General features: G+C 42.0%; 3 protein-coding genes across 6 annotated transcripts; all 3 read left to right on the forward strand.

Annotated features, from left to right (window-relative positions):
• Window positions 1-285: 285 nt before the first annotated feature.
• Window positions 286-2,894, forward strand: ptgdsa (prostaglandin D2 synthase a). Its single transcript, XM_047569429.1, has 7 exons — window positions 286-488; window positions 1,232-1,371; window positions 1,502-1,578; window positions 2,000-2,110; window positions 2,212-2,313; window positions 2,417-2,448; window positions 2,538-2,894. The coding sequence occupies exons 1-6, from the start codon at window positions 396-398 to the stop codon at window positions 2,446-2,448; spliced, it is 555 nt and encodes a 184-aa protein (XP_047425385.1). The 5' UTR covers window positions 286-395; the 3' UTR covers window positions 2,538-2,894.
• Window positions 2,895-2,900: 6 nt separating this feature from the next.
• Window positions 2,901-7,102, forward strand: LOC124996425 (protein AMBP-like). Of its 4 annotated transcripts, none has more exons than XM_047569434.1 (9): window positions 2,901-3,039; window positions 3,781-3,926; window positions 4,020-4,096; window positions 4,180-4,299; window positions 4,952-5,053; window positions 5,370-5,419; window positions 5,508-5,592; window positions 5,745-5,749; window positions 5,870-7,102. In XM_047569434.1, exons 2-7 carry the CDS (start codon window positions 3,784-3,786, stop codon window positions 5,586-5,588), a joined length of 573 nt encoding a protein of 190 aa, XP_047425390.1. In that variant the 5' UTR covers window positions 2,901-3,039; window positions 3,781-3,783; the 3' UTR covers window positions 5,589-5,592; window positions 5,745-5,749; window positions 5,870-7,102. The 4 variants fall into 4 exon arrangements, with proteins under 4 accessions (XP_047425390.1, XP_047425389.1, XP_047425388.1 ...); XM_047569433.1 differs by lacking the exon at window positions 2,901-3,039 and adding an exon at window positions 3,046-3,599 and having other exon boundaries at window positions 3,720-3,926; XM_047569431.1 differs by lacking the exon at window positions 2,901-3,039 and adding an exon at window positions 3,048-3,599.
• Window positions 7,103-7,929: 827 nt separating this feature from the next.
• LOC124996423 (alpha-1-microglobulin/bikunin precursor) lies at window positions 7,930-11,344 on the forward strand. The gene is made up of 10 exons (XM_047569428.1): window positions 7,930-8,137; window positions 8,529-8,671; window positions 9,343-9,419; window positions 9,541-9,657; window positions 9,786-9,887; window positions 10,001-10,044; window positions 10,308-10,395; window positions 10,568-10,735; window positions 10,868-11,041; window positions 11,173-11,344. The coding sequence occupies exons 1-10, from the start codon at window positions 8,015-8,017 to the stop codon at window positions 11,196-11,198; spliced, it is 1,062 nt and encodes a 353-aa protein (XP_047425384.1). The 5' UTR covers window positions 7,930-8,014; the 3' UTR covers window positions 11,199-11,344.
• The last annotated feature ends 1,750 nt before the right edge of the window (window positions 11,345-13,094 follow it).

Raw genomic sequence — 13,094 nt, forward strand, 5'->3', positions numbered from 1 at the left:
AAGCCACTCAGGGCCGTGAGGTGTTTGTGAAGTTTCGGGTCCCTCGTGGCTTGTTCCTCGAGATCCTTCAGTGCGGGAAAGGTCTTGTGAAATCTTGCCTTGGCGTGTGAGTGATGCTCATAAATCTCAGCTGATTTAACAAACCACAAGCACGATATATTCCCGTACCCATGACGGGTTATTTTGAAACCGTACATCTTCAACACTTGGCCACTGTTCCCTGATCCTAAGCGATGATTGGCTGCTCACCAGGTGGGTGGATCAACACAAAAAGCAAACATTGCCACAGGCTTTGCCACTCTGTGCCTGCCGCCGTGCCGTTCACTTCGGATTCAGGTCGGACACCCCGTCTTAACCTTTCGCCACCTCGCCGCTTTTCGTTCCTCCGCACAGCCATGAGGACCGCCGCCGCTGCCATGGTGATGTCGTGCCTGATGATGATGTTGCAGGCAGACGTGAAGCCGCAGAGAGACTTCAGCCTGCAGAGGGTACGTTCAGCATACATTCACGCTCGTCACGGTGTTTGTTTTTGTACATCAGGGTTTTAACTTTCAGTTAAATTCTGCTCAAACCGTCCTGATTATCTGTAGTTTAGTGCGTGACTCCCCCCCTTTAAAGAGAAAGGCCAATTTGTTTTCCTGATTTTCAGACAAACACATGGCTTGTGTCCCATATTTATCAGAAGGTCACACTATCGTCGGTCTGATTCGAGATGACTGTGACTTTTTTCTTTGACCTCACCATTCCCACACGTGTCCTAACAAAGCCTAATACATCTCAAAAGTCCACAAAGAAGAAGGAATATTTTCCTGATCCGATCTCAGTGTGTCTGGAGTGTCAGTACACATATCAGTACCATGTCTGGACAGGGCCTCAGTCAGGATGCACCAGCAGGAACCTATATCTCTGTCCGTCCATCTGAGCGTCCATATTTTAAAGGAGCTATGTATAGACGCTGCGGTTAAACGGACTATTTGCAGCATGCTACAGATTTAAAAACGGGTAAATGAGCCACAGCATTTCTCTAGGGTGACATGTTCCTCCGCAAACATGGGCTCTGTAGGTGTTTGTGGCACAGTCCCACAGACACCCTGTTGTTGCCTTAAATGATCAGCAGCGCCGTATTGTGCTATACATAGCACTCAGAAAATTACAGAACGTTTTAAAAAAAAAATTGTGCATGACATGGTGATCGGTTTTCTTATGTGTGTGTGTGTGGTTGTGTGTTCAGTTTGCAGGGAAATGGTACCGCGTGGGCTTCGCCTATGACGCCCCAGGATTCGCCCCCTACAGAGACAAAGTGAAGGTCTCAATGGGCATCATCACTCCGCTGCCAAGCGGCAACGCTAACCTCACAATGTGGGACGCCACGTGAGTGTGCAGGGGCGACGTATCATGTGCCGCCACAAGACAATATGCGCAAGAGCAATAAAGCAGATGAGTGGAAAGATTTGGAAAGAAAGAAGTACAAATGTTGTGTTTTCCCTGTGCTGTGCTTCAGGCCTCTGGGGTGTTTGAGCCAAGTGTACCAGTACGAGAAGACCAGCGTACCTGGACAGTTCACCTACTTCAGCACGCGTAAGTCCTCTCTGGCCTGATCCTGGGAAAGCTAAAAGAGAAGCAATGGTTAATCAGACCTCTTGCCGTGACGATGTAAATATTTGACTGGGGCTCAACAGGCGGCGTTCGGCTTTAAATTTAGCATCAACAATATTACTGGCAAAAGAACGGTGGTCAAAGTCACAGTAAATATACAAATGTAGTCCAATTTTTTGTTCCTAGTTGTTTTATTACTTAAATAAAATTAAAGTATGTAAAGAATTTTCTCTTTCAAATAGGTCTTTTCGGTTTATAAAACATTATAAATGTACTTTAATATGTATTGATTTATATATTGGGAATATTTATGATTTATATAGTAATATGCAACATTTTTGTGTATATTTCCCCAAATTTATCCATTTGAGAAATGCTCCTCATGTCTGTGTGTCTCCTTCAGGCCATAACATGGTGAAGGACATCACAGTTGTGGACACCAACTACACTGAATACGCTTTTGTTCTCAAGCACAGGGTGTTCAACAGAGAGTTCACACAGGTGGCTCTTTATGGTGAGACCTATTTTTTATTTATTTGTTCATATCACATTTCAGACCCCGGGTGTTTTATTTCCGCTGAGGACTCAACACTGTCTGCATGAATTTGTTTGTAGGTCGCACTCGGAGACTCAAGAACGATGTGATTCAGAGGTTTACTGCCTACGCTTTGTCCCACGGTTTCCCCAGAGAGTCCATTGTGCTTCCACCTCCAGCAGGTGAAGATAGTGAACATTGCACATACACGTGACACGTGCACGGATCTCCATGAGAATTCAATTCATGATCGTAATTCTTTTCTGTGTGTTTTCTGATCAACAGAAAATTGCCCTCCATCAGGAACCAGACGTTAGGTGAAACACTGTTTCTTTTTTAAATGTGAACCAACCAGAGGAGATAACTGTAAATGTGGGTGTGAACTAATTTCTGTTACTCCCTGCAGGTTTCCCACCGCTCCTGATATGAAGGCGTGTATTCTGACGTGGTGCTCCAGCTCGTCTAGATCGAACTGTCTTCCAGCCAACATAATTCTTCTTATATGTAGCTGATGGAGTTTATATTTCAGCCTCTTGATTTTACATATTTGCCACCTTTAGTAGCATCAGTAATTATAATCTTAGTTAGCATATGTTTACTTTTGGTTCATTATTCGCTTTCTTTTTTTATGATTTTACTCTTATGTAGTGTTTCTGCACAATGCTATTCCTGAAGTAAAACATCTTAGCAGCTCTTCCACCGTAAAATAATCAGTTATGTTGTTTCTTTGTGTACTTAAATAAATATCCAACCTGAGACCAAGTATGTGTGTGTGTGTACATAATCTGCAGTTTTCTGTTGCTTGCTGTATGTGCCGTAAAGAGCACCGCAAGGAAACGCTGACTTGTGCGTCATGTCTAAGTCCGACTCTCTCGTGAACACCAGGGGGCGGATCTCACTGCAGATGAGTACGTTTCTGCTGGTGCACTAGAAATGAAAGCTAGCCTACGCTGTGATGCGGATATCAGCATACCAAGAGAAATTAGATTTAACAACTTGGTACAGGAACATGTTCGATGTTCTGTGGTGGTATCAAAACGACAGAAAGCAACGCAGCCCCTTAGTTAAATGCTAACATGTATTGATTGATTGGTTGCTTGCTTTAGCTCCAAATGCTGAAGTCCAGTGAATCATTTGAGACTGTTTGCACCATCCAACACATGTGTACACGCAGGGACAGATAAAGCGATAATCAGAACTTTACTCTTTCAGATTCTGCAAACATACGTATACAGGGTGTTGGTTTGACCCAGAAAGGTTGGCAGAGTGTAGAAGGACTGTCGGAGGACGGCATAGTGTCCTCTACATTCTCAGAGACGGGGTGCAGTTTTCAGTTTCAGTTTACAGGATGCACAGAGTGGTGAGTCTGGTGTCTGTGCTGGTCCTGGGGTCAGCCTGGAGCCTCCAGGGGGCCCCTACCCTGCCAGAAACTCTTATCCTCCCACAGGAGAGCTTTGATCTCGAAAAGGTGAATGGTTATAGAAAAGGAGATTTTGTTATTTAATTTAATTATAAGTTAGTGTCAGTCTAGTCAGTGTAAGTTAGCAAGGCTAATGGCTGCTAATATGATATTTCTGTTTTACTACAGCCCCTAAGATTGTTGCACACGTAATTGACTGGATGTGCAGTCATTAAGTTCTCGTTTCCAGTTCATGGGGAAGTGGTATGAGGTGGCGGTGGTCTCCACGTGCCCTCACTATATGCACCGCAAGAGAGGAAACCCTATCACTGTTGCACTGGAGCTGAAGCATGTCATTTCTGAGGACAACTTCACAATGACATCTACTACTCTCAGGTAAGACCTGTGTGCATGCAGCTGGACACAGAGTTTTAGAGTCTGTCACACTCACTATAACCTCTGGTGTGTTTTGTGTCTCTCCACGTATAGGAACGGTTCTTGTAAGGAGTCGTCCACACGTTACAGTTTGACCACCATTCCAGGACGATTCTTCCATCATGTGGCAAGTATGTTTTCTCTGGTTCTGTTCCATGTCTTACACACCGCGTTAAAATATGTGTTCCTGACAAACTAAACTTCCCTGCTGCAGGGTTTGGGGCAGATGTTTATTCCTTTGTGGTGGATACCAACTACGACGAGTACGCCATGTTGATCCAGCTAGGCACAGAGAAACCATCAGGAAATAAAACCACCACGGTCAAGCTCTATAGTGAGTCACCACTCTTGAGTGTTCAAGTATGATGATGTCTGCGTGTGAGTTTAAACGGTAGCTTCACATTTTTTTATTTTGCCTGTGAAGGTTCTCAGTCATCCAGGTCATGGTATATCTAAAAGATGATAATCTTCAATGTTAAGTTGGTCTTAAAACTTATCTTAAAACTTATCTGTTTAAAAGTAAATTATGGTGGACGTAAACATGCAATCATCATATGATTGTCATCCTAAATCATAATCAGACAGAGAATCTTGTAGAATGACGCCTTCATTTTTCTTGACAGATTCTGAATAGGAGGTAATCATCAGCATATTCAGTGATTTTTCCCTGTTTAGTTGACAGTTTGGATGTCTGGAACTTTTTCTTTTTGACACATTGAACAACAACAGTGTCCCTGTCCCTGAATTTTTAAAAGTTGTGAACCTGAATCTTTTAACCTCCTAAATAAAATAACTGCATCACACATTTGTGATAACACTTCATAGTTCTGACTTAAATCTAATTTTTACACAAGCTCCCTGTGTTTAATCCAGCCCCTGTAGATTATTATTTGCAATAATAATTCCACATATTAACTTGCAATAGTAATGTGTACTTTCGATACATATCAGAGAATTATGTTGTAATAAACAACTCTCCTCTTCAGGTCGGACTGTAGATGTGGGTGCTCCTGTGCTGCAGGACTTTAAAACTGTGGCCAAGCAACACGGAATGAGCGAGGATACTGTTATTATGAATCAGTACAAAGGTACAGACACACACATACAGTACTTGTTCTTAGCTGAAACTCTGTGAGTGACTTGGATTGTGTTGGATGAAACTATAGCGAACTGTCTTGCAGTAAATCATTTCATTATGTTTTCCCAGCAGTATTTTCTCAGACCTTTTATTTTTCTTATAATGCCTTCATGTTTTTTTGAGAGCATTTTTGTGATTTTTAAGAACTTTGTAATCTCAGAAACATTTCCTGTTTGACAGACCTCTGTTTAATGCGCTAACATGAAAAACATGAATTGAAACATGAATTTTTTTTGACTTGTGTGAAACCCTTTCTGTCTTCCCAGGTGAGTGTGTACCAGTCGAAGGGATGACAGAGACGACGACTCAGCCTCAGGTACATGCTTCACACCGTGATGTGTGTCTGTATTCAGAGTGATCCATTCCCTGTGGCAGGTAAATATACAATATTTCTCTCCAATCAGCCTCCAGTTTCTAAGAGGTCAAAAAGAAACGTGGAGCCCCCTAGGATTCCTGCACAAGGAGAATATGCTGGTATTATTTGACCAGGTGAGGTCAGACAGTTGTCTACAGTCACTTTGCAACAACATTAACAAGAATCTCTATTTGTTGTTATTTATCATAAAAAAGACCAATTTAGTTTGCATTTCAAGTTTTTTCTTTGCTTTTTTCGTGAAATGTGAAATGACATCCAACAAAAGTTATGGTAAGTAATGCCAATAAGCCTTCAAGGTACCCCAGGGACTTGTGTTAATATTCAACTATTAGATGTGAAAAACAGAATGAAAGGATGACTTTCTGTCCTATTGTTTGTTTACTGTTGTAGGCTGAGAGATCATGTGGAAAAACTGAAGAGGAGGATCGAGACACAAACATTTTTTTTATTATTATTATTTTTTTTTTCAGTTTTTTTTTCACGCTTAAAATTTTACACAATCTCAAATATCATGAATATTTGTGGAAAAATCTTTTTGTGTGTTTCAAAAGGTGTGACTGCATTAGACAGACACAAACAAATACAAATTAGATTTATTTTGTTCATTGTTTACAAGAAAAATTAACAAAATTAAATTCTTGACGGTTTCAATACAATACGTCAGTTCTCAACATCGTCAGTATCAAAGTCCACAAATAACAGGGAATGTGTTCAAAAGTGAACAAAAAATAAATAAACCATCACATCATCAAGTTAATATTTAGTAGTCCTGCCATTAACAGCAGTAGAGCTCTAATCCTGGCTGCCATGTTCTCCACAAGCCTTTCACACTGTTGAGGGGTAATCTTGTCCAATTCTAATTTAATTGAATTCCTGTAAATTCTTCAGTTTGCGCTTTGAAACAGACCTTTTGATAATCCACCACAGATTTTCATTGGGGATCATGTCCGGGGATTTAGCTGGCCACTCTAAGACCTGGATTCTGTGCTCCTGCAGCCAAGTTCTATTGGCCCTGGATGTGTGGCAAGAGGGGCATTATTTCTGGTGTTCTGGCGGCAGCTGTACCCTTCCTGTATGAGAATCTGTATCTTCAGGCGTGTTTCCTGCGTTAGGTTCCTTGTTTTAGCTATTTTTGTATCTGAAGAACTGTCAAATGTACTGGCTTTATATAGCACGGCAACAGAAAAATGTGACTTTTAATTAAAAGCACGACCTTCATTGGTGGTGAGTACCAAAATGACCCAATACTCAAAATATATTATGTATTTTTATGGAACCAATTAATTTTAAGTTTTTAATGGCTGTTTAGGGCTGTTAGTATTTTGTCTGTGACTGTACTAAGAGAAATTGCACTTGAAGACCTAAGAGTGATTAATGCAATATTTCAGAACTGCATGGGGAGTCTGAAATTTTTTTTCCACCACTGTATATATATATCCCTCACGTCTCTCGTCTCCCAGCCCACTGCTTCCTGTCTGTCTCCACTGCTACCTACCAAAAATAAGGGCATGAAAGAAGGCTGAAATAATATCTGACAGAAATAATAGCGCTGATTTTTTTATAAATGTAAGTCTTGTCACTTTACTCAAGTCAAAATGAAATAAAACTGTAGGGGAAAACATGTGCAAATTGAGTTTCTTTGAGCATTCAGAGTATCTTACCTCTATCTTATAATGCAAAGTGTAAAATACATGTTATATGTTTGTTTGAACCTCCAAATAAGCTAGCAACATTTAGAAAGACATAAATTCAGAAGTCATTACAAAAAATGTAAGATAACATTTAACATTTAAAAGTCTGTGTTCTAAATCTAAATAACATGCTATTTGGTTGGAAAGCAAAACCTTTCTGTACCTCAAGTAGAGGTTTCCAGAATAAGATGCACCTCCTACTTGGGAAGTGGTCAACACTTATACAGTATATACTACTTCAATACTCATCAATACTTCTACTACAACTTAGAGTACTACTACTACTCAAAATCATATCTCTCTTTCATTTCTAATGTGGTTCCAGTGGATGGCTGTGTTTACATCCACGATCACATTGCAGAGCTATTCCCAAAATGATCCTTGAGGAAGGACATCTGCAGAACGTAAATAGATAACTTCTCATCTAACAGAAGACACTGGCTTTGTAAAATCTGTCAGTCAGGGAGAGGATGTTCTTGGTTTTATACACAGAACCACAATAAACTATCTGTCTTACATAACAAACACACAAAATTAGGATCAACCACAGTGTGCTTGTTACTCATTGGTCTTTCAAATCATGAGATATATTGATTTGTTGATATTGCTGCAACTCTGAAGTCCAATGTTTAAGTGGTCAGGTGCCCAGACAAATCAAACTACAAAGAGAGATACAGAGAAGCAGAACTTTGCTCCTTCGCTTGTTTGTTTTTTTTTTTACTTGGCTGTGGGAGTCAGTACATGCAGAGGCCACAGCGCACACAGCCCGTAGCAGTTCAATGCCCCGCGTCCTTTTCAAGAGGAGGCGATTCTTCAGGGGCACGGTCAGAGACAGGTTGACAGGATGCAGAAAGCAGTGGTTCTGGTTGCGCTGCTAGTGCTGGGATGTGCTGGGATCATCCAGGGACTCCCCGTCACGCTCCCTGACCCTCTGTACCCCACACAGGAGAACTTTGATGTGACCCGGGTGAGTGCCTCGAATGTTTTACGTTTTACTCTTTAATGAGTAATATTGTGTCGTTTGGAATTTAAGCATAATAAAATGTCAAATCTAGAGGTGCAGACATGCACACTGCTGCTTCCTGTCAGTTTTCCTTTCTGCCTTTTTCATTCTGTCATTAAATTAATCCTTCGTTCTTTCATCCTGAATGTGTTTTGTTGTGGATGAATTGGACCTCTTGTTAGTTCTATGCTGTACGTAATTTCAGTTTGTAATATTTTCAGTCTTTCTAGATATTTACCTTTCCAAAATCTATTCTAATGATTGCAAAACAGAGCACTGAACCGGCAGGTTTTATTTCAGCCGTGGGTTTTATGTGTCTCATTAAAACGTTATGTTTGTTTACGCCTCCTGACAGTTTTTGGGAACATGGCACGATGTTGCCAAGGCCAGTACATGTCCCCATATGCAGCACAGCAGGGGAGAGGCAGCCATTGGCAAGCTGGTGCTGCAGAGAGGTGCCACTGCGAACAAACTCAAGATGACTCGCACCGTGCTCAGGTTTGGATGCCTTGCAATTGGTTTTGTACGTTCACTTTTCTTAAAAACTGGCGGACGTGCAACCCAAAATCAGAAACACTGATCCACACCCCCATTTCAAATCACAACTCAAAACACATCTGTTTAAATCTGCTTATTCCATCTGATGTTCTGTGTATCTTTGTACAGTGTCTTTGAGTGGCTAGAAAGATGTCTTCAAATAAAATGTATTATTAGTATTACATGAACTATTCTTAAAAACAGACTGACATACTTAAATATTTCCTTTTTATGCCACTGGGCTCTGCTACCCGTACAAGGTTTTACCTTATGGCTTTGGATTAAAAATACAAAACTTTAACCCAATAACACATGACCAAGAATGAAGGGCAATAACACCGATCCAAATCCATGTATCAGAGCCTACTATTTAGAAAATAAATAATACTGTCAGCATTTGAAGCAGACTTTGATGCCTGCTGTGCTTTGCACATATCTGACATATTCCAAACACATGACACCATAATAAGATGACACAGTGTTAAATATTGCACGCAGGGATGCACCATCAGGAGAGACAAACCCAGATGGCCCCATTACATGGCCGCCCCCAGAACCTAGAACCACCACCGATTCCGCACAGGCATAAACCGTTCCTCTACTGAGCTGTATTTTCTACGTTGTGTGTGCAGACGCGGAACATGCATGGAGAGGACCGGGGATTACGAGCTGACCAGCACACCAGGGCGATTTTTCTACCATGTTGAAAGTATGTCTTTTTTCGTCCGGCAGTGGCCCACCTCTCGTTTTATTTATTTATTTTTCCCAGTTTCGACTGACTCTGACCTGTGCCCTCTCTCTCTCTCTCTCTCTGTCTGTCTCTCTTGTAGAGTGGGGGGCGGACGTGGATGCCTACGTGGTTCACACGAACTACATTGAGTATGCCATAGTGATAATGAACAAACAGAAGACGGGGGGCCAACAGAGCACCTCTGTCAAGCTTTACAGTACGTCGGCCAGATTCCTGCAATTCCAGCTCAGATAAACAGGGAGACAAATATTTGTGTTCCTCTAGTCTGGATACATTTTTTAGAATTGCGTCAACGTGTTATCCGAATTGCTCTGCCATATTCAGGTCGGACTAAGTCTGTGAGGCCCACTGTGCTGGAAGACTTCAAAACACTGGTCAGACAACAGGGAATGACCGACGACAATGTTGTCATTAGACAGGACAAAGGTAGAGCACACACTGATCGTCACACTCACATTAACACGCCTCTAAAGGTACACAGAAAATCACATTAGATAATAATTTTACATATCATGAGCGTCTATTTGATCTCTTTGTAGGCGATTGTGTTCCGGGAGAGCAGGCGGCAGAGCCTCAGCCTCAGGTACTGAAAATATAAGTTAACCTCAGCTATATTACATGCATGTCACCTTGAATTATGTTTTCATCTAAATGTGCTTTCACAAATTCGATTCATTTTCTTCTTTTTCCTTTTTCGGCTAATTAATCGAGAAGAATTTACCTTTTATTAATGTGGGAAATGATGGCAGCGGCAGCAGCAATGCGATATTTACGTGAGCGAGTCTAGGAGAAAGATGGCGAATTCATTTGGGCTCCGGGCGCCTTTGTGTTTGTCCTGTGATACAGCGGGTGAGGAGAACTGTGGTCCCTTCCTTGGCTCTTGCAGATGCGGAGGGCTCTGGTGATATCGACATGCCTCTGTTCAATGCGACTGGTAAGAGATCCACTTCGTCAAATGGCCAGTTCAGCCATTCATTCGTTCATTTTCTGCAACCGCTTGTCGGACTGTCATTGAGACGAAATCGCAGATCAGAAATTCGGGTTTTGATGTTTTAATTATTTGGTGTCATTATTATTATTCCCTCCCCGTCTCTTTCTTTCCACAGAGGCTTGCAAAGCAGCGCCGGACACGGGACCATGTTTCGGGCTTCACCAGCGTTACTACTACAACTCCTCCTCAATGAGCTGTGAACTCTTCCAGTACGGAGGTTGTATGGGCAATCAGAACAACTTTCAGACGGAGAGGGAGTGTCTGCAGAGATGTCGCACTGAGGGTGAGGAGAAAAATACAAAATAACGTTGATTCGGTTTAACGGCGGTCTTTGAGTTCTGCTGGGGTCACCAAGGACGAAGAAATACCACTTACTATGGTGCACAGTTGTGACTGTGTGTTTCTCGCCCTTCAGCCGTGTGCCGTCTGCCCATGACAGCCAAACCCTGCACGGGGCAGCCAGTCGTGTGGTCCTTTTACTCCGACGCTGGTCTGTGCCTGTCCTACAAAGAGGGCTTCTGCCAGACAAATGCCAACAAGTTCTACAGCAAGGCAGAGTGTGAGGAGTACTGCGGGGTGGTGAAAGATGGTGAGAGAATAAAGGGATTATAACAGAGCTTAAACATGAGTAGCCTCCAACAGCCAACACGGTCATCTCGACAAAGTGAAGCTCAGACTGCAGATACGACTTAAATGCGAATGCACTTTGCTCTTTTACAGACGAGGAACTTCTAAAATCCACCTGAGTGAAGTGAGGAAACTCCACGGCTCCTCATTCTGACATGCAGCACGAGCCAGCGTTGTATAAGGTGCACGATGAAGAAATACGTTGTTGTCTTAGTGGTTCTCTGTCACAACAATAAAAGGCAATAAAGGTCAATACTGTTTGCCACGTGTTGCTGTCGCAAAATTATTATCGCTGTTTATAGGGTTCCCTCTCCTTGGTACAAATACAAATGTGACAAAGGTTCCTTCCCTGTTTTCAGGATTTAAGGATAATCACCTTCCCTACATCTTGTCTCCTTATTAACGCCATACTTGTATCTAAAACCCCTCCTTTAATTTGGAAAGCCATTTGGGGTAAGTAAACCCAGACGAATATTGTTCTTGTTTGTAACTGACCTGATGAATCATGGCCTTTCATGCATTTCATACAGTTAATATCCAAACGGGAAAATCTGATTAATTTAAGAAACCAAAGTGATGACATTGCGCAATTAACTTTTCAGTATAAACCTAGACCCACGGGGAGTTTAAGACATAAAAAACATTTAAAAAAGAAAAAGAAATAATGCTCAAAAATTAAGTGTCAAATAAACTGTTTGTATCAGTTATGTATGCAGCCCCTTTGGCCCATTTTTTGGGTGTATTTCCACTTTTCGCTGTAGTTTTAGCATCGTGGATTCTTGCATTTGAAAGGCTTTGACTGAAGCATTTGCTTAAAAAGGGCTTCAGTTATACGGCGGATTTGGAGTTGAGGAGTTGTTAATTGTGACACAACCACCATCTTTCTTTCTCGCAGTTATGTTTTTGGCAGCTGTTTGTATGTTGAGGTTCCATGGAAACGTTACAGATTTCACAACAGATTTGGCTCCTTAAGTAAGAGCATTTGCAGGCATTACTACCAGAGGTTATTCAAAGGAATAATAATTTTCAAGCCCACTTACAAACAATTATTTCTAAACACGCAGCAGAGTGAGACCCTCCAACAAACGAACAAATCAATCACGTACAAAACACAAAGGTTAAATGGCTTCAAGCTCACCAGTAGGGGGTGATATTGCTCCATTTACAGATGAGCCTCATGCGTTTCACACAGTATCCATCAAATAGACATTCTCATATATTTACCCAGCAAATGATGAGTCATCCAGCACTGCAGAATTAACACATAATCTCAGGCCTGCATGTCCCTTCTCTCTCTCCTACGAAGGAGCCAGGCTTCCTGCTCTCAGTTCCCTGAGTTCCTGGCCGCTGGCAGGAGAATGCTGGGAATATCCGTAGAGGAAGGGGGAGTGACATCACAGCGGTGACCTTCCGTAGCAGGCCAGATCACCTGGTACTGCCTGGATGAGAGCTACCAAACAAGCAACAACAAAAAAAGAAAAAAAAAGAAAAGAGAAAAGAAAAGAGAGAACAAAAACAGGCACAGATGATCGGAGGCGCATACTTTGCTTTCTGCACACATGGCGCACACCTTCACTGACGGCGCTCATGGCGCACGGCTAGGTTTGCCTCGCAGGAGACGAGCGAGCGAGACAGAGGTTCCCACGGAGAGGGAGGAAGCGATAACTTGAATTGGTTATGCAAAAAAAACTTTCCAACAGACGGTCTGAGCTCACCACAAATTTGATTGGAAAATTCCCACCAGGGTTCAGCTGGTTCCGCACATCAGCCCCCAGCTCCGTTTGTATTTTTAGTCCCCTACCAGCCTGAGCGCTTTCCTCAGCTGATCGACGGCATCTGTAGCCACATTTTGCACGGTGCTGTGGAAGCCTGCACTGACTCAAATCAACTTTGAGGTGTAGCCCTTTAAATAACTTGTTACCGATCTATATTCCCCACATGCAGAAACCACTTCTCTTAACAAACTGTGTGTGAAAGGTTCATTTTTAGAAAAATGTTATTAATCCGAAATATAC

Source organism: Mugil cephalus, chromosome 19 (assembly GCF_022458985.1).
Source record: "Mugil cephalus isolate CIBA_MC_2020 chromosome 19, CIBA_Mcephalus_1.1, whole genome shotgun sequence".
In the NCBI taxonomy this organism is placed as follows: Eukaryota; Metazoa; Chordata; class Actinopteri; order Mugiliformes; family Mugilidae; genus Mugil; species Mugil cephalus.